Source organism: Hippopotamus amphibius, chromosome 12 (genome assembly GCF_030028045.1).
Source record: "Hippopotamus amphibius kiboko isolate mHipAmp2 chromosome 12, mHipAmp2.hap2, whole genome shotgun sequence".
NCBI classification, from domain to species: Eukaryota; Metazoa; Chordata; class Mammalia; order Artiodactyla; family Hippopotamidae; genus Hippopotamus; species Hippopotamus amphibius.
In genome coordinates, this window is record NC_080197.1 from 79,926,780 (window position 1) to 79,947,333 (window position 20,554).

At 43.2% G+C, this 20,554-nt stretch overlaps 1 protein-coding gene and 1 pseudogene across 9 annotated transcripts in view; one reads left to right on the plus strand and one right to left on the minus strand.

The window, feature by feature from the left end:
- ERC1 (ELKS/RAB6-interacting/CAST family member 1) overlaps positions 1-20,554 on the plus strand; it is a 410,068-nt gene that overhangs the window by 128,742 nt on the left and 260,772 nt on the right. For all 9 annotated transcript variants that reach the window (XM_057703818.1, XM_057703817.1, XM_057703825.1 and 6 more), the window contains 2 exons: positions 16,410-16,547; positions 17,807-17,947. In XM_057703818.1, coding sequence (XP_057559801.1) covers positions 16,410-16,547; positions 17,807-17,947 — 279 coding nt within the window. The remainder of the gene's footprint in view (positions 1-16,409; positions 16,548-17,806; positions 17,948-20,554) is intronic.
- On the minus strand, positions 19,379-20,340 carry LOC130833791 (heterogeneous nuclear ribonucleoprotein A1-like; annotated as a pseudogene).

Below are 20,554 nucleotides of genomic sequence, written 5' to 3' on the forward strand. Positions count from 1 at the left end.
GTTTGTTTGTTGGTTTTTTTGGTTTTGGTTTTTGTTTTTTTAAATAGATGTCTTTTATCAGGTTGAGGAAGTTCCCTTCTATTCCTAGTTTATTGAGGGTTTTTTTTTTTAATCATGAAAAGGTATTGGGTTTTGTCAGATGATTTTTCTGTAGCTATTGAGATGATCATGTGGTTTCTGTTTTTTTTTAAGCTCTTTATTGGAATTTAATTGCTTTACACTATTGTGCTAGTTTTTGCTGTACACCACAGTGAATCAGCTGTATTTATACATATATCCCCATATCCCCTCCCTCTGTTCTTTATTAATTTGGTACATTCTGTCGATTGATTTTTGTATGTTGAATCAATCTTGCATTCCTGGGATAAGAGTGGATTTTTTTTTTTAAAAGAGCCTTGTATTTTTCACCTGGAGAAATGTAGAAACTTGTTCCACCAACATTATCATGGAGGCACTAGAGAGAACATAGCCTTTGGATAAATTCTTTATTTTCAATTGCTAAGGTATAAACAAGAACCATTCAAAGGCTTATCCTGTAATGCTTTGTACAACGTAGAAGTAATTTTGACCCTTATTAAAATATAATTTCTTTGGACTTTTAAGTAGCTTAGTGAATAATTTGAAGATTTGTGTAATGTGTCCATTTTCTCTTGATTGTATGTCATGTTAATATCGTCAGCGTCTTGGAAGCTCTAGTTTGGAGTGCCGTGACTTGTGTTTTGACTGAATACATATTTTAAACTTGAAAAATGGTAATTAACTAGTCAATATGGAAGGGTCAGATCCCTATTGGGACAAAGGTTGTTCTTAGTAGTCTCTCAGGAGACCTTGTAGCAGGAACTTGTCAGAGTATAAATGCATAGATAAGTATCTAGCAAGGGACAAAGGATTTGAAAAAAAAAATGATCAAAGTTTTGAAGCACAGTTAATATTTTCTTCTGCTTAAAATTGCTTATAATTTGACATGAATTAACTTGCATTGCATTCTCACCTGTGGGAATGCCCATTTGGATAGATGCCTAAGTGTCTGTCAACTATAGTTGGGAAGTTGAAGTAATTAACTGCCTGAAGAAGCTATTAAATCAGACTTTGATTAGGTAGCTTTTTGTGCTCCTCCTTCTCTCTGCCACACCGATGCATACACCCTCACCAGAAAATAGCTTCCAGCATCAGACGTGTATTTTGTCCTGTATCTGTTTTATCTTCCTGTAACTGACAGACCTCCTTACTTTTTTCTCCTAACATTTTTTTGTCCTACAGGGGTTTTTCAGATTAGAAAAATCATTCAAGTTGACCAAGGAAAATTTATTAAGTTTGGTAAGATTCTTGGGCTTCCATTGCTTATAGGTGAGGAACTGTTGTTTAGATCTGTTCTTCCTGCATCCCAACCAAGCCAGACTCTTACACAGCAAATTTGGTAACGCAGTATCTTTATAAAGCAGCTAAGCAAGCAATTTTTAAGTGAAGTGGCTATTCATTTTAGACAGTATTGTGGTATTTGAATAGAATGCAACTAATGAATGATTTTTAACTTTTCTACTACCCTTTTGACAATCCGATGAAAGCTATTGGTGCTCTTCATGTGAAAATGCACAGGGCTCATTTGTGTGAACTGGGATGTCAGACACACCTTAAATGCCATCCCTGAACTCCTGCTTCAGAATGCCCACCATTTGTGAACCAACCAAGTTGGTATACAAGGGTCTCTAGGTTTTACAAAGCCATAAAAATTGAGGGCAATTAGTTTCATGTGAAATATAATTTAACTAGAAAGAGCATAGTCGCTGGCTGTAATGGATGCTGTGATATATTCCTCCAGGTGCTGGAAGTAGCCCCTGTGGAGATTGCCTTGGCTAAAGAGACCTACCTTGCACAAGGCCACACCCTTCCCATTGGCATCTAGTGAGTGATCTTTATAGGGTACAAGGGCTTGAATCCATTGCCCTGACTTGGGGCAACTCTGAAAGGTCATCCTGGATTCAGAGCTCCCCATGGAGTTGTCTGAATCCTTTGGGACTCCGTGGCAGCTTAAATTTCTCCCTCTACACAGTCGTGCTCCACCCCCACTGCCCCTTTCAACCAGTACTGATCCCAAGAGCACCCTTTAATTTCTTCAACAGTAAAATCTGTCTCAAGGTCTGCTTCCTGGGAAACCCAGCCTTGTCACACTAGGATTGACTGTTAGTACAAGTTAGCATACTTCAGGCCATAAAAGTAGGCCTGGCTAAAATAAAGATTTAGTGAGATGAACTTGAATTTAGACTTAAAATATGTGAAGCATCCTGTTACTATTCCCTTTGGACCTTATATTTCAAATACATTTTGAGAGTCTTGGTTTCTTTGGACTCATTTGTTGCCTTCCAGTCTTTCTTTGGCATTGCAGAAAACCCCCGCAGTCTCTGATAGCTTGTTTTGGTCCCACAGTATGAACCTGTGAAAGGTATGGGTTAAATAGAACTGCTTACATGTCCCACAGAGACCCCTAGAGATTTCCCATGTTGATAAGAGCATATGTTAGGAGACTCTTATCATAATCCTAATCATATTTCCTATAAATCCTAAGATTTCTTGGATAGGAGTTAGAAAACTGCTGTTTTTGTCATCATCATTGAAATGATGTATGTCAATTCTAAATATTTGAAAAATATGAAAAAGCTATAACAAGGAAAATTCTACGTAAAAAACTTTTCCTTCAAATTGGGATAATATTATACATTTTGATAACTTTTCTTTTTCATGTAATAGTATATAATAAAGAAATTTCCATATCCTTAATTAATCATCAAGTATATGAACTGTAATGGTTGACAGGTCATATTTAATTTAGCTAGCCTTCTATTGTTATGTACTGTACTTGATTTTTCCCAACTTTGTTATTGGTGATAGATAATACAAAGAACAGTGGTTCCTTGTGTGGGGGAGGGGCAGAAATGAAGCCTAGTGTGTCTGCTTTAATTAGTTACTTAAAAGTACTGAGTTCTTTCATCATGAAAATGTAGTGAACTGTTAGATCTAAGAGTGTTCTATCTATTATTACTGGGCAACTTCAAGGGATGCCATTCACATGGATGCGAATGGAGGTCCTAAGTATAGTGTCATCATCGCCACTGCTTCAAAAGGAAAGCTACTGTGGATTTAAGAATCTTCCTTGTTCTTTGAGCAATTTTAGCATATGAAGCTCTGTCAAGTTTTTATATATGTCTGCGAGATATAAAAAGAAATATTTGAGCCATTTCCTTAATGGTCTGCCATCCAGATCTTGATTGGCAGTGACCTTTGGTCTCATCAGCTTTTGCTTCATATTATACAGTTATTTTAATTTAAGAGGTCCCTAGTTCCATTATTTGTACTGTGAGCAAGTCTGTCAAGGAACTTACTTTCCCTCCCAGCAATTAATAAAATCTAACTGAAGCAATGGGCTCTGACTATATTTTCCTAAAGGTCACACCTATACTTCTTATATAATTAAATTTGAACAGTTTTTAAAGTAAAATACAGTAGTACTCTGTTGAAGTTTATTAGTTTTTAAATGTTCTTATCTTCCCCATCATAAGAATACAGTTGTATTTTAGAATTGAAAGGAATATTAGTGGTCTTTGTTCTGTAGGTAAGTAATTAGAAAGATCAAGTAACTATTTATTCATTACGGTAATCCACCCATTACTTATATGATGAGAGAACAGCACGACTGGGAGGGAAAATCAACCAAAGAAATAATTGGATGTCAACCAGAATCTTTGCTGGGCTTATTAAAGACCCTAAACAGTAGTTGAGAATATAGATATGGGAGCTGTAACAACCTAAATTGTGTTTAAAACACTGCTTAGAGTTCCACGTGACTTTGGTACTCTTGTGTCTTCTAATCGTTGGAAATATATAACTGGACAAGTAAAATTTAGAAACCAGTACAGCCTGGGCAAACTGTGGTCATTTTGGTAATTGTAGTTGTGTCTCGTTAGTACATTTCACAGGCTTGCGGGGTGGTAGACAAACAACTGCCTAGAAATCAGAGGACTTAGTGAATTTTTCCTTTTCAGATTCTGTTGACTACATAGATCCCTCTTTGCCAGCTCACTATGACCAGTTCATCCAAACTGTACTTCTACTACTGATATTGAAAGGTATTATTAACCGGGAAGGTAAAAGTCTGAGTCTTTCTGAGTAACTTGCTTCACACAATAAATTGAACACTGATAGCTGCTTAGAGTAAGTGTGGAGGCATCATCAAAAAAAATTCTTTCCTTTAAATGATACTTCAAGTAGCTAGGTGACCTCAAGAAGTATTTTGGGATTTCTTGTCATTAGAACTACATCCTGTAGGAGGTCCCTTCTACCTTTGCTCAGTGATTAGGGCCTCAAAGGCAGAGTAATCAGTTCCACTTGACTAGGAATAAATCATCCACATTGAAACATGATAGTTTCTGACAACTGGCAATGCTGATAAAAACCAAAACACAGAAATCTGTGCCAGTGTGGAGTGGTGTGCAGACTGATGGATTCACGAGCAGCATGCATTCGGCATCAGTCTTCCTCCTCTTCCATTGGTGTTTCTCTCTCTTTGTAAAATAAAAATTGTAGGAGGAGAAGAAAGGCTCTGTGTAATATAATAATTATTTCTGTTTTCTTTATGGCCCAGTTAACAGAGTTATCCTCTAATTAGAGAGGTCATTTTAAGGAACACATCTTCTTTCTCTAAATGGTTATTTAAGAAGTGTTTCCTTCTTGCATTCCTCGTTGTTAGTTCTCCTCTATGATTTTAGGCTTTGTGTAAACCTGACTGGCCCTCCCCCTCCTTGTTTGTCATCAGGGACACACATAGAATAAACACCAATTCCTTCCATCTCTACACATTTTACTCATGCAGAAATTGAAAACATGCTAATAGCTGCTTAATGATTTCTTTTTATAACAGATGGGTTAAGCATAAAGTAGGAAAAAGCCCATAGAATTATAAAATACATCATTTTCTGCAGCAATCTTTTCATTAATTTTCAATATTATTAAGTATAAGTTATTAAAGTAAAAGAAGAAAAGCTTTTTTAGCTTTTGTTAAGTGCTCCTTAGTCCGTGTGTGTAATAAACTAGTCTCCTTCTATCCCTTGAAATGCTAAACAGACTATCTTAATACTGTCATGATAGTGATCCTGGTATAAAGTACCTTTGGTTCTACTCACCAGCTTTAGTGTGTTGTGTTTGGCTATATGTACACGGAAGTACATGGAAGACCCTCTTCAGCATTGGCCGTGGTTTGGCACTTCTACCCTTCCTTCTTTGCTTCAGTAGGTGAGAATGCAATATGTGACCATAGTAATAACATTGCGTTTATTGATAAATGCTACTTAATAACAAGGTATAGTTTTTGAAAAGATGCTTGAAACATCTTTGTGTGATTCTTTTTTTCTTTTTCTTTTCCATCATAGGATATATTATTTATAGCTCAGTGATTAAGAGTAGAATTCTGGAGCTAGATTGCCTAATAATTATAGTCTTGTGGTGGTGCTTAAGTAGTTGTTATACATGGAGTTCTGAAAACAGTGCCTGACACATACTGCACTCTGTTAAGTGTTAGCAGTCCCTTGTAGCACCACTACCCCCTCCTCCTCTGTCACCATCATTATTATTTTTTTTGTTTGTTTTTATCATGTTGCTATTTTAGGGATTCTGTGGTTTCTGTTACTACAAAATAGAAAGTTTTCCTCTTTTGGGGGGTAGATATTTTTAGCATATTTAAAGGAGTATTTTTTCAACTTAGCATGATTCCAGAATACTCATCTTTATTATTAATATTCAAGTATGTGCATAACTGATATTCAGTTTTCCTTTTAGGTGTTATACTCAAAACTTTTGTAAATAGTATATTTTAGATCCTGTGGATAATTGAACTTGGTATAGAATGGGATTTACTATATATTTTATAAAAGTTGCATAGTAAATACTGAGACCGTATGATATGGAACTATTGGAGTGAACAGTTTTTATAGCGTCAATATTGGATTAGTTAAAAGAAGAGAATAATGACAAAATTAATATGATAGCATTCATACACCCCTTGGTTAGCAGCATGTCTGAACCCAGAGAGCCTTGATCACAAAAGCAGTTTTGAGTCACAAAGTGAGGATATGTAGAAGGAGTATTTAGTAGTATTCAGCTGTTGTCCATCATGATGCTGGATACACAAAAAAAGTTTTGTGCACACCCATCCTCCCACACACCACAGGTAGCTGTTTTGAGTTTGTTTAATGCCTATGCACCTGGTTTGCACATATCTTGTCTATTTCAAGTCTTCCTCACTTAGGGCAGCTTGCCCAAAGGAGGCAGTTATTCTTCATTTTGTCAGTTCCTTTCACTGTCAGTTCCTTTCACTAGGGAGTGTTTGTGTCTGCTCTTTACAAGTAAATAGGAGTCCAAGAATAGCCATGCTCCTCCTCTCCTCCAACTCAGCAATATGTTTAGGTAATTGAATAAGGAAGTAGCTCAGGGAGAACTTGTTGATGGGGATTTTACCTAGTTTCGCAGCTTCTGCACCTGAGTATGGCAGGAAAAGTTTCTTTGCCGGCAAAGAATAATGGATTCCTTTAATAGTTGTGTTGCAGAAATCGGTCCATCGAGAAACCAAGCACCACACTCAGGGGATTGGAGAACTCAGGTTCATTAAGCCAGCGGCACCAGACGAGCTAAGGTTCCAAAGCTCTGGGCCCGGAACTCAGGGTGAGCTTTACTTCTATAGTGCACATGTTTACAGAGCATGGAAGTTCCCAAACAGAAACTTACAAGAGCAGGTGCAGAACATTCCATTTTTTAGCAAAACATCTTAAAGTTACACTGAATTGTTAGGTCATCCTGTTTTTCTGTTTTTCTTGGCGTAGCAAGCATATTTCATGAAAGCAAAACAAGCATGGAGTTGTTTTTAGCTGAGTGAAAGTTTCTAACTTTCCTCTTCAATTCCCTCTCTTGATGTACCTTAAATCTTATAAGGCATCAACTTCTTGATCTTCTAAGCCCAGGGGATGATAACCTCTTAGGGCTAGGAGACGTACGGTGGCCCTCCTATCGGCGGTGGCCTCAGCTAGGCTGGAAACTACCCTCATGAATAAGGGCAAGAGGCAAGGTAAAAGGAGACAGGTCCCAAGGAGGAGCAGGACTATTCCCACAAGCGTTTTGAGTCCCCCTAGGTAAGAAAACCAACCCCCAAATAGTTCTCCAGGATTCCATTACCTTTGGGTAGATTATAACCAACACGATCCCTTGTGTTTAGCCTATAGAAAACATCAAGGCCAGTGGTGCAGCCAGTCCCTACAAGGCAGGGTGTCATCGTAACCCTGACTCTGAGATGTCCCTCATTGAATTCCTCAAGCTCCCACCGTGCGTAGACCAGTTAGCCCTGGAGTGACTGGAGCAGGGCTGAAGATTACAGACGGGACTCGGTTGTCTCTGTAGGAAGACCTGAAGCAGCTGGTTCAGATGAGCTTTGACAGTCCAGGTCGCTCGCCCTTTTAGAGATGCTGCTCTCTTCACCCGGGTGTGGGGGATCCACGGGGTGACTCCTGTAGCTTTAACAGCAGTAGGGGTTGCCAGGACGACAGTACGAGGGCCAGTCCAAACTGGCTGAAGTGGTTCCTTCCTCCATTCTTTTCCCATACCTCATCTCCTGGCTGATAGGGATGAACCCAGTTGCCCAAGGGAATGGCAGTCATTTCTAAGGTTTCTCAAGTAATACGATGGAAGACCTTTCCCAGGGCCTGGAGGTGTCGAGACATCTCCAGGTCTGCTAGTTGCTGGGGGTCTCCCTCGAGCTCCCCTATCACTGGAGGAGATCTCCCGTATAAGATCTCAAAGGGAGAATAGCTTGAGGACCTCATGGTGCATCGGGCTTGAAGTAAGGCTGGGGGTAGCATGTTGACCCAAGGTAATTGGGTCTCCTGACAGCTTAGCTAACGTAGTCTTGAGGGTCCGATTCAGGCGCTCAACTTTCTCTGAGGCTTTGTGGTCTGTAAGCGGTGTGGAGCTTCCATTTGACTCCCAGTGTCTTGGAGAAAATCTGAACTATCTCAAACACAAAGGCTGGCCCATTGTCAGACCCTGTGGAGAGAGGTAGCCCACATCTGGGGATTATGTCTCTTAGTAGGGCCTTGGCCATCTCTCGTGCCCGTTCAGTGTGCATGGCGTAGGCCTCAGCCAATCCCGAGTAGGTGCAGACTATCACAAGCAAATACTTATAGCCTCGGTAAGGCTTGACTTCAGTAAAGTCCACTTCTAAATCTTCAAAGGGCAATGTCCCAACTGTCTGCACCCCTGGGCTGGGTCTTGGTCATTGGCTGGCATTGTTTTGTGCACAAGTCACGCACCTAGCACTGATCTGGGCACACAGGGTTGGAAACTTAGGAACAAAATAGTAGCGGCTCAGTAGACTTTCTAGTGCTGTTTTCCCTAAGTGAGTTGTCTCATGGTGTTGCTTCACCAGCTGGACTGCTATAGCACTGGGGACGAAGAGTCTTTGGTCTGGAAGCTTCCACCAGCCCTCTTTTCCTTTAGTTCTTTCCTCACCTGAAGCCCCTTGATCTTCTTCTTTGGTATACCTTGGGGACGGGGGCAATTCTGGTGCCAAGAGGACCTTAGAAATCGGCTCTGGACTCAATGTGGGACTCGGTTGGGGCGCCGCCTCCTTGGCTGCCTGGTCAGTCAACCGATTTCCTTTTCTGACTGGATCAGTTCCTTTCTGGTGGCCTTTGCAATGGATGACTGCCACCTGGGAAGGCTTCTAAATTACCTCTAACAGCTGAAGGACTTCTTCTCTGTTTTTGATCCCTTTTGCCTCTGCTGTTAGTAGTCCCCTTTCTTTATAGATGGCTCCATGAACATGCAAAGTAGCAAAGGCATACCTTGAGTCTGTGTAGATGTTGACTCACTTCCCTTCGGCGTGCCTCAGCGCCTGGATGAGTGCCCACAGCTCAGCCTGTTGTGCTGCCCACCCCTGTGGCAAGGCCTCAGCCTTTATTATCTCATCTGTTGTTATTGCATAGCCTGCTTTGCATTGTCCTTTCTGGGCAAAACTGCTTCCGTCAGTGAACAGTTCCAGTTCTGGGTTCTGGAGGGGAGTGTGCGTCAGGTCTGGCCTGCTCCAGTAGATTTCATCCAGGACCTCTTCACAGTCGTGATCGGGGGTTCCCGCCTCCGTAGGTAAGAAGGTGGTAGGATTCAGCGTCCGCACAGTCTTGAGGCAGACCTGTGGGTTTTCGCAGAGCAGTCCTTGATAGTGAGTCATTCTGGTGTTGGTCAGCCATTTATGTCCCTGGCTGTTCATCAGTGTGGTAACAGCATGAGGGACTTTTACATTTCTATTCTGTCCCAGTGTAAGCTTGTCTGCTTCTCTGATCAGGACCACTGTAGCAGCTAATGCCTGGAGACATGGCGGCCATCCAGCGGCCATTCGGCGGCCACAGGATCCAGTCGTTTAGACAGATATGCGACCGGGCGCTGCCATGGCCCAACTGTTTGTGTGAAGACCCCCAGTGCAGTATGATTTTTCTCATGCACGAAGAGGTTAAAGTCCCGTGTCACATCTGGCAGCCCTAATGCTGGAGCACTGGTTAAGAGTCTCTTTATCTCCTTGAAGGCTTTTTCTTGTTTAGGCCCCCACTCTAGGGGGTCCTTACCAGACCCTGCTGTGGCCTTGTATAGTGGCTTGGCAGTTTCAGAGAAACCCAGTGTCCGGATCCGGCAGAATTCGGCAGCCCCAAGGAACTCACGGACCTCTTTCTTGGTGCTTAGCCGAGGTATTGAACAGATGGTTTGCTTCCTTTCACGTCCAAGCGCTCAATGCCCTCTCAATGTGACAAACCCAAGGTACGTGACCTCCTGTCTGCAGATCTGCGCCTTTTTCCATGACACCTTGTACCCCGTGGTGGAGAGTAGGGCCAATAGGGCTTTGGTGCCTTTCCAGCAGTCCTCTTGGGTGGGACTGGCTAGCAACAGGTCATCTACGTACTGGAGTAGGGTGCCGTTCAAGGCTTCTCCGGGGAAGGCAGCAAGATCCGCAGCCAGTGCTTCACCAAACAAGATAGGCGAGTTTTTGAAGCCTTGTGGCAGTTGGGTCCAAGTCAGCTGTGTCTTTCTGCTGCTGTGTGGGTCTTCCCCCCCGGTGTGTGGGTCTTCCCATTCAAAGGCAAACAAGGGCTGGCTGGCTGGTGATAGCCAGACGCAAAAGAAGGCGTCCTTGAGATCCAAGCAGGTGAACCAGCTCGCTTGGGCCTTCCTAAGAGGCTCAGGAAGGTATAAGGGTTTGGGACCACAGGATGGATGGTGATCACTGCGTTGCTGACTGTGTGGAGGTCCTGGACGGGGCGACAGTTGTTCCCTCCAGGCTTCTTGACTGGTAGGAGTGGTGTGTTCCAGGAAGACTGACACTCGATCAGAATTCCGGCGTCACACAGGTGTTGGATGTGGTCTCGAATTCCCAGACGTGCCTCTCGCGGTACTGGATATTGCCTCTGCCTGACAGGAGTGGCCCCTGGCCTCAGGTCCACCACGATGGGTGCATGGGTTTTGGCCAAACCTGGGGGCCCCTTTTCTGCCCAGACAGCAGGGAACTCTTCTAGCAGGTTAGTTGGATTCGTTTGTTTTCTTTCTGAAGAATAGAGATGCCATTCATCTTCCCTGGGCACAGTCACAGCTATTATCAGAGCTGGTTGGCTCCCCAGGGTGAGACTTCCGGGCTTCCCGTGGACAAAGGTGATCTGTGCCCTGAGCTTCGTCAGCAAGTCTCTGCCCAGCAAGGGAATGGGGCACTCTGGTAAGTACAGGAATTCATGAATCACTAGGTGGCCCCCAGCTGACATGAGTGGGCCTTGCAGAATGAGCGGGTAGTCCTGTCCCCTGTGGCACCAGTGATAGTTGCTGCTCGACCTGTGATGGGAGCCACAGGTGTGGTTACCACAGAGTGTTCAGCTCCAGTATCCACCATAAAAGTCATTGATTGGCCCCCACTTTCATTGCGACCATAGGCTCCCAGGGGCCCAGGGTCAGGGAGCCCGGTCCTCCCTATCCCGATCCTACTCCCGCCAGGCCGATAAGGTCTTGGGCGGCTGGCTCAGGCTGGTACCTTCCTCTGCTGGGTTGAATGAACTTCTTTGACCCTTCAGCTGTCCCTCTACGATGGGGACATTCATTCCTCCAGTGTCCGGTCTCTTTGCAACAGGCACACTGGTTGTGTGGGTGTGATAAACGGACTGAAGGAGGTCAATCATTGCTTGTGGCTTCTCCGAATAGGACGGGGTCTGGTGTTCCCAGTTGAGAAGGTCGATAGTACTGAAGGGCTGATAATAAAGGACCAGACGTCCTGCCTGGACAGAGCCGTCCTCATTGACCTGGGGTGGGCCTCGGGCCTCTCGTGAGGGCATCTGCAGGGCTGCGGGCTTTTGAACTGGTTGGTTGGCTGAGCAAAGTCGCCGCGGGCTTGGAGGGCGCTCTGGATTTGGAGGCAGTGGAGACACAGATGGTGGAGGGCTGTCTGGTAAAGGGTGAGGAGGCTGAACGGGAACTGGCAGAGCAGCTGGCATTTAGGGCAAAGGCACAGGGGGCTCTTCTTTGGGGTCTGCTTGGTGGATACCCTTTGCCGGCTTTTCTTTGCTTGTCCTCGGAGCCTGTTGGGCCACTAGGATCCTACACTGTCCCTGCCTATTTGCACAGAACCGAACGCAAAGAGGCAGCTGAACGGGGATTTGCAACCAGGAATCTATGTATGGAAACTGGTCTGGGTGCCTGGGGGTCCCTGTCACCACTCAGTACACAGCTCTAACTGTAGGAAGGTCTAGAGTACCCTCCGCGGGCCATCCCACCCTGAAGGTGGGCCATTCTAACTTGCACAGGGTGCGGAGCTTTCCCAAGGTCATGTTAACCCCATAGTCTCTGGAAAAACCTTTCTTAAAGTTTTTCATCGTACAATCCAAAACAGTCAGCTTAGAGGAACTTCCCCCCATGTTGGCAAGTGTAATCTACCTCTTTGACCAGGGAGGAGAGGGACACGCACGGGAAGGACCTTGTCTTAGGACCTTATAACCCAGGTAGTGCTGATGTTGATACTCCTGGAAAGCCCAGTATTCCCAGACAGCACGAGTACATGCCTCTTTATAGATGGTCCTGATGGTTAAATGTCTCAGGGAGACAGAGCTGTAAGGAGGCGGTCTCTTGTAATGGGGTTTGCGGAGGAATAACTTCAGGTGGGGCTCCGGAGGGGGTCTGGGGTGTTTGACCCTCTTGTGGGCACTGAGCAGGCAGAGGGAGCAAGTATGCGTACTCTTCACCTAAGTGAAGAGCCTGAAATCTTTGGGGAATCGGGATTATGAAGAAAAGGTGACGGAGGAAAGCAGCCTCGTAATGTGAATCCCAAAGTATACAAGAACACGTCAGAATGTGCCGCTCTTCACAGAGTGGTCCAGGGGACCAAGAGGGAGGGAGGTACAGATCTGTCTGGCAAATGGGGCAAGTCTTTTGGGGAAAACCTAATTTCTCAGTAAGTCAGCTCAAAGAGTCAGCTGACAGAAGGGGAGAGTGAGCTGTAAAATGTTAAGAAAATAATCTTGGTGGAGGGCCCTAGGGCAAAAGGGCCATTTGGACATACACAATTGCTAAATCAAATCAGTAATCAATTGTGTGTCCCCCGCCCGCCCCCCTGTCTATCCCGCCCTGTGTCAGTGTCGCAAAAACAAACAAGGGTGGGTGCCCCCTCAGAAGAGGAGACCATTCAGGTGCCCGCCTGGCCACGTCCCCATGGGGAATTTAAGTGCCTCTTAGCTTTCGTGGGTGGTATAGAGTCCCGAATTGAATCTGACTCACAGGGAGGAACTGGGTCCCCCAGAGACAGACACCACCCTGAGCCATATGAGGTCACCACAGAACCACTGGTTAGGGCCCACTTGGACTCTGTAGTCACGAAGGCTGTGGAGCCACACAATTGCCTTGGAATGAGGACAAACCAGGGCACTCACTCACACACACATTCACAGCAGAGTTTATCACAGTGCCTCCCGCCTCTGGGAAGGTCCCTAACTGGTGGGTGCCTCCCCCCTTTGGGAAGGTCCCTAACTGGTGGGTGCCTCCCCGCTCTGGGAAGGTCCCTAACTGGTGGTCTTCTTACTGAAAACAATAGGAGGTGATCAAGCTCCTCTTCCGTCAGGAGACGGGATCTGACTGGGTTCAGTGCCCTGGGGCCTTACCTGATCCTGTGGCCATTCCTGGTGAGTTGGTCCATCCCTCCAATGAGTCTGGTCGGGGCTCTGCAGTCCAGAGAGTCAGAGCACTGGTCTGAAAGAGAACCCGGAATACTGTCAGGTGGTGCGCCTCCTCGTTCGTCTCAGAGCTCCATTGCTCCAATTCGGCTGAGCCACTGGTCTGGTGGTTCAAGGGGCTGGCATGGTTGGAATCTTGCTGGGGTCTCCAGAAATGTTGCAGAAACCAGTCCATTGAGAAACCAGGCACCACACTCGGAGGGTTGGAGAACTCAGGTTTATTAAGCCAGCGGAACTCAGGTTTATTAAGCCAGCGGTACCAGACGAGCTAACGTTCCAAAGTTCTGGGCCCTGAACTCAGGGTGAGCTTTACTTTTATAGTGCACATGTTTACAGAGCATGGAAGTTCCCAAACAGAAACTTACAAGAGCAGGTGCAGAACATTCCATTTTTTAACAAAACATCTTAAAGTTACACTGAATTGTTAGGTCATCCTGTTTTTCTGTTTTTCTCGGCACAGCAAGCATATTTCATGAAAGCAAAACAAGCATGGAGTTGTTTTTAGCTGAGTGTAAGTTTCTCACTTTCCTCTTCAGTTGGACTACATATGAATTATACAAGTGGAATTGTTAGCAGTTAATGTCTTAATTTCTTTCTTAGATGTTGATGATGGAGGAGGAAGAAGGGTATTATCTTTATTATGCATGTAAGGGCTGTTTGTGTATTAGGTGGGCTCATAAAACAAATGTCTGCTTTGTTGTATGCAAAACTTGGTTGGTTCTGTGAAATTTCATTTTAAAAAAGGTGCTTGTACTGCTGTTCCTTGGTAATAAAATCTAATCAACAGTGATCCTCTTTTTTTTTTTGGTATAAGGTTTATATGTTAGCAACTGGAATGACCTGCACAGGCGGTTAAACGTGTAAACACCAGGGCATTGCGTTCTGTATGTATGTGGAGTACTGGATTTTTAAGTGGCAAAATCTCTTTAGTGGTTGTGAATTTACCTAAGTATTGATCCGTATGAGATTCCAATAGGAGTATCTGATTAAATTAAAGGAAACTGATGCTTTTCATATGTGGTGGTCTTTTCTCTCACAGTAGACTTTGGACTTTATTGGTGCTGAAAAGACTGGCACCAATTTCATTGGTTCACATACAGGATTATTTCTTTGCAAGAGTGAAAATCCAAGCTGTACAGTATTCATGACCCCCTATTCTAAATTCACTGAATCTTTTTGCTTAGATTATTTGTCCTGCTGTGGAGTTCTCATTGACTCTAGAGTGGCTCCTTTTTTTCCTTAACCTGTGGAATGAAGCAGACCCTTAAAGAGCTTGTATTAAATTGATTGATGCAGGACATTATTTGAAGGTTGGATCTAGGTTTTGTGGTAGTTCCTTTCTTGGCAGAAGTTTATGTGTATGCCTGAATACAATTTATGAAAGTCCAAGCTTATGTATTATTTACTGATTACTGAACCAATATTTATTATAGACTTGATGTATGCCAGATATGAAAACTGGGTACAAAACTGGGGTGGAGGAGTAGGATTCATCCACTTGTGAAGATGTGTATAAAATGAGTAATTACAGTATGGTTGGAGATTAGTGTTAAAAGGTATAGGTAGATGCAAGAATGGAGATAAATGTGATAAAAGTATAGATAAAGAAAAGAATGGGGGATGTTTATATGTATGTATATGTACTGTGTTCATGGGTGATGGAGTGTAGACTGTGGTCATCTTGTTGTCGTGGGGATAAAAGCAAGGAAGTCTTCCCGAAAGAGATAACATGTAGGTTGCTTTTTGAAAGCCACGTGAAATAAAACAGCCAGTCAAGTATTAGCTCAAGAGCAGACGATGATTATATTCTCCTGCTTCGTTTTTCTCCGTAGAAGTTATCGCCCTCTTACGTACTATGTTCATTTCATTCGTTCATTCACTGTCTACCATATTGGGATGTAAGCTCTTTGAGTGTAGGGATTTTTGTCTGTTTGGATTAATTCTATATCCTCAACACCTGGAAAAGTGTCTGGCATATAGCAGGAGCTCAAATATGTGCTGAGTGAAAGCATGAAGTTTGTGAGTTTTAGAGTAGTTGCCTTACTTATTTTCCTTTCTCCTTTTAAGAATATCTCTCTCTAAAAAAAAAAAAAAAAAATCTCTCTACAGTTCCTCCATATTTGTGTGTATGTGAGTCTCTCTAGTGATAACATGCTATTTCCACTCTGTTTCACAAGCCCATCCCCTCTTCTCCATCTCTCTTAGCTTATTTAGTTTCGGAACTCTCTTACGCGAATTGATATGCTCTCCTAATTGTTTTCATGTATCTACAAAAGTCTCCTTAGATATCTTCTCCACAGCCATAAGAATTATCAGTCTGAAATATAGAACTGACCAGACCATTTCTTTGGTTAAAAGTCCCTCATAGTTCCCATCTGTCTAGAGTAAAATGTGTGCTCGTTAGGATGGCACAGAAGCCCATCCACAGCTTGGATTCAGCCACATAAAGTCCCCTTCCCACCTTCTAATGAAAATGGGTCTGTTCATTTTTCTTTGTGTCATTAGTGCCTGGCATGTGATAGAGAATTCAGCAATACTTTTTTGAGCAGATGAATGCATGTAAGTGTATTTGAAAGAATGAATAACTACAATAATTAATTTAATTGAAAATGCCTGCTGTTTAGATAAAAGGTGATATAAAAATCTAACTTGAGCACTAGAATTTAAGAACAATTTTTCCTTTATACAGCTAATTTGTTTTTCTTAGTGTCGAGCTGTTCCATTTGCTGTCCTCCCTCAGCATTTTATAAAGGAATCTCTCTGTGCATCTACACTGTCACTTTGGAAGTAATCCAGTTTCTTATGGCTTCGCTCTCTGTAGGTCTTCCCCCCATGCCTGTATGTTGGGCCTTTTCTCCCTAGCTACTTTCTTTATTTCTTTAGAGATTTATGACTCTGCCTATGTGCCCATACACATATGTGTGTCTTTTCTCTCTTCTGACTATAAATTCCCAGTTTAAAGTTTTGCATAAAGTTCTGAAACCCCTAGGATTAAATTATTTCTACAAAACAAACACTGGCAACCCTGATCTACCTGTTTCCAACTTAAAATGATTTTTATTGTGACTATTTGTATTTCTCTCAATTTCCTTTTTCTTCCCCCTTAAATATGTGTGCACAACTCAGATTGAAAATCTTCAAGAGCAACTTAGAGACAAGGAGAAGCAGTTGAGCAGCTTGAAGGAGCGAGTCAAATCCTTGCAGGCTGACACCACCAACACTGACACCGCCTTGACGACTCTGGAGGAGGCCCTTGCGGAGAAGGTGGGTAACTGGCCCAGACTCCCCACAGACACATTTCTTCTGCTTTCTTGTTAATCTGAAAGTCACTCTAGTGATGAGACTTGGATATAGAAGACAGAAGAAGTCGGTTTGGCAACAAGGAAAAGAGCTGCCTGTGCTGTTGCTGATATACCTAGCTTGAAGGAAAGAAGATCTGTTTTGTTGTTGGCAATTTAAGCATTTGTTGCTAGGCAGGATAGATTCCATGCTAGAGGGCAGTGGCTGGAATTTCTAAAGAATCAGCCCCAGCCTCCCTGGTTACTATCTTCTTTTTGTTTGTACGGTCAGCTGGAATTTGGCGATGTGGGAATGTCAGACATTGACCATCAGGAGGCAACATTAGTTCTCTTGTACTGTGCTGCATTGGGACCTAATGTATTCATGGGTTTTAGTTATTGATACAATGTACTTGCTGTTTTTCTAGTCTTGGCCTTGCCACTTCATTTTGCCTTTATGAGCAAACCTAGTTTTTTCAGAAATGGTTGACTAAGTAAAGTGGCCCAACATGATAAGTGTTAATATCTTGGAGGAGATTTAAGGACTCTTGGTGGGGCATTTTAATTGGGTCATTATTATTATTATTATTTTTTGAAGGAATAAGGTTACTGTTCCTTAAACCTCTTGGACTCAGAATGCTTCAGGCTGCCTGTCCAGGGATCAAGGCTTGATCCCCAAATATATTCAGAAATAATACCCAGAAATATCCTTAAATTGCTTCAACTTTCAAACTTCCTGAGTATCTGTTGACAGAAGTTTTAATGGTTTCTCTTTTCTTTATCCTTCTTTATGCTTTAAGCTCAACAAATCATAATCTCTCCAGCCTCCTCCTTTTTTGATGTGTGAGTTGTGAGTTGTTTCCATTGCTTTGTAGGCAACATGTGAATTACATATAGAGAAGAAGTATTTGTTACGGATTGTCCTGGGGGGGGGGGTGGTGTATACGTTTTTGTTACACAGGAATTAAATAAACCAGATTATTCCAAAAGAATACTTTAGGGACATCTAATACTAATTAAGATTATAGGAAAAGAAACCTAGGGGAATCAAAAGAACAGAGCCAGGTGTATGTTAGAGCAGGATAGGTAGGAAGGATGAATCCTTTAAAAAGTAAGTTATTAACGACTTATCACTGTCTTTTAAGTGGAGGATGCATGAAATTTTATCAGCTAAAAGCTGAATTGCCGTCATATGATGGGAGTATGAAGGGAATATTCTGATGTATTGATGTGCTTTCTTATCAGGAGCGGACAATCGAACGCTTAAAGGAGCAGCGCGACCGAGATGAGCGAGAAAAGCAGGAGGAAATTGATAACTACAAAAAAGATCTTAAAGACTTGAAAGAAAAAGTCAGCCTATTGCAAGGCGACCTCTCAGAGAAAGAGGTCAAGATCACCAAAATGGAATTATTTGGTTTGCTTAGCCGGTGCATTGTGTGCATATGTTGTTGGTGTTTACATAATGCATATAAAAAAGGATCTGATGAAAGATTTAAAGGCTCTTCTTATAGCAGGGATATTTCGGGAAGCTTTGCAGAGATATAGTAAATTGAATCATTTATTTCCTGAGTCTTACCTCTTACCTCTTCCAACTATTATGAGTTGGTTTCTTACTTGTTAAAGACATTTTACAGATCCTTAAATAATAATATTTCTCCAGTTATGAAGAAGTATTGTGCTAATGGTAAGAAAGCTGATAGCCAAAAGGAATATGCGCAAGGAGGACAGTCTGTTTACATCAGCTCTTAAAGATCACCTCAACATTGGCAGAGAAATCTCGTTGACCAATTAACTGACTTAATACACTTTGATCTTACTTTTGGAGAATCTTGTTGATGTCACCTAAATAGCAAAAATGCCTAATGCCTTGTGATCAGATAATCATGAGCTTTAGGGACGTTCTCAGGGTTTTCTTTCTAATATCTTTAGGAAAATTTATGGAAATTTATGTTTCTAATAGAATTTTTCTTGTGAAAGAGAAAAGTCAGTGTAGCTGCTAAGGTTGACTGCTAACATCCACAAAGCTTGATCTACTTCCATTTATTTTGTGGGAATGGATATAGGACTCTTTAAATCACTGTTCAATTGGTGTTTCTTGGGAATTCATTTTATTCTAGTTAGGACTTGAAAGCCATTGTTTTACTTTATTTTTTTAAAAAATGTATCTTATTTATTTGCTGCTTTGGGTCTTTGTTGCTGCATATGGGCTTTCTCTAGTTGTGGCGAGCAGGGGCTACTCTTCATTGTGGTGTGTGGGCTCCTCATTGCAGTGTCTTCTCTTGTTGCAGAGCACGGGCTCTAGGCATGTGGGCTTCATTAGTTGTGGCACATGGGCTCAGTAGTTGTGGCTTGCGAGCTGTAGAGCACGGGCTCAATAGTTGTGGCACACGGGCTTAGTTGCTCTGTGGCATGTGGGGTCTTCCTGGAGCGGGGATTGAACCCATGTCCCCTGCACTGGCAGGTGGACTCTTTTTTTTTTTTTTTTTTAAAGACACATTTATCCAGCGTCATGATCAGACTAATTACATTTAGCAATCAGCAGCATGGGTGTAAAAACAAAATCTACATTAAAACCCTTTGCTGGAATGCTTTACACTTTCCACAGAATAGAAACTAAAATAATACAGTTAGTCACAATACAGTCCTCGAGTTTTTTTTGCCCATACACGTGAGTACTGTCTCAAACATGTCTTCTTTGTAGCAGCTGGGCCCTGCCACCACTCTGCTTGGCTGAGTTCATAAATCTGTTGTAACCTGTAGCTTCCCTGTCACTTCTCTGGCTCTCCTCTCTTGCTAAGCTTTGTTTCCTGGCAGTAATTAAAACCTTCTGCCACTGCCATGGCTACTGCTGCTGCTGGAACCGCCATAGCCACCTTGGTTTCGTGGTTTGGCAACGTATTGGCCTCCACCGCCATAGGGGCCTGAACTTCTGCCTCCAAAGTTTCCTCCTTTCATGGGTACAAAATTTGAAGATTGATTGTTGTAATTGCCAAAATCTTTGTAGCTTCCACCACCTCCAAAACTGCTTCCATCATTACCAAATCCATGATAGCCATCCCCACTGCCACCATATCCACCACCACCATGGCTGCCACCAAAGCCACCTCGACCACTGACGTTTCCTCCACGACCAAAGCTGTCATTCCCACCAAAACCACCTCCTCGACCACCACCAAAGTTCCAGAACCACTTTGACCCCTTTGACTGGATGAAGCACTAGCCATCTCTTGCTTAGACAGGGCTTTCCTCACTTCACAGCTGTGGCCATTCACAGTGTGGTGTTTCTGAATGACAGGCTTGTCTACGGAGTCATGGTCATCTAAGGGTACGGAAGCAAAGCCTCTCTTTTTGCCACTGCCTCGGTCAGTCATGATTTCAATCACTTCCGTTTTCCCCTACTGCTCAAAATAATCTCTTAGGTGATGTTCCTCAGTGTCTTCTTTAATGCCACCACAAGAATCTTTTTCACAAGTTACGTGGGCACCAGGTCTTTGAGAATCTTCTCTTGAGACGGCCCTCTTTGGTTCCACAACTCTTCCATCCCCCTTGTGTGGCCGTGCATTCACGGCTGCATCCCCCTCCTCCGCAGCGGCACAGGTGATGCACCCGAAGCCTCCTGAGCGCTTGGTGTTTGGATCCCTCATTAGCACACAGTCTGTGAGCGCTGCCCATTGCTCAGAATGGCTCCTCAGACTCTCATCGGTGGTTTCAAAGCTCAAACCTCCGATGAAGAGCTTCCTCAGCTGTTTGGGCTCTTGGGGAGACTCTGACTCAAACATGATGGCAGTGGAGGGGGGAGACATCAATGATGCTTACTTGGCGGCGTCCGCGGGCAGAAGGGAGTAATCTAACGAACGTATCTCCAGGCGGATTCTTAACCACTGTGCCACCTAGGAAGTCCCAATGCTATTGGGTTATATTTCATGTTCTTGAAGTGGAAATATGTCAGTATACGCTAATGGAAAGAAACTACAAGCCACCAGGAAAATAAAT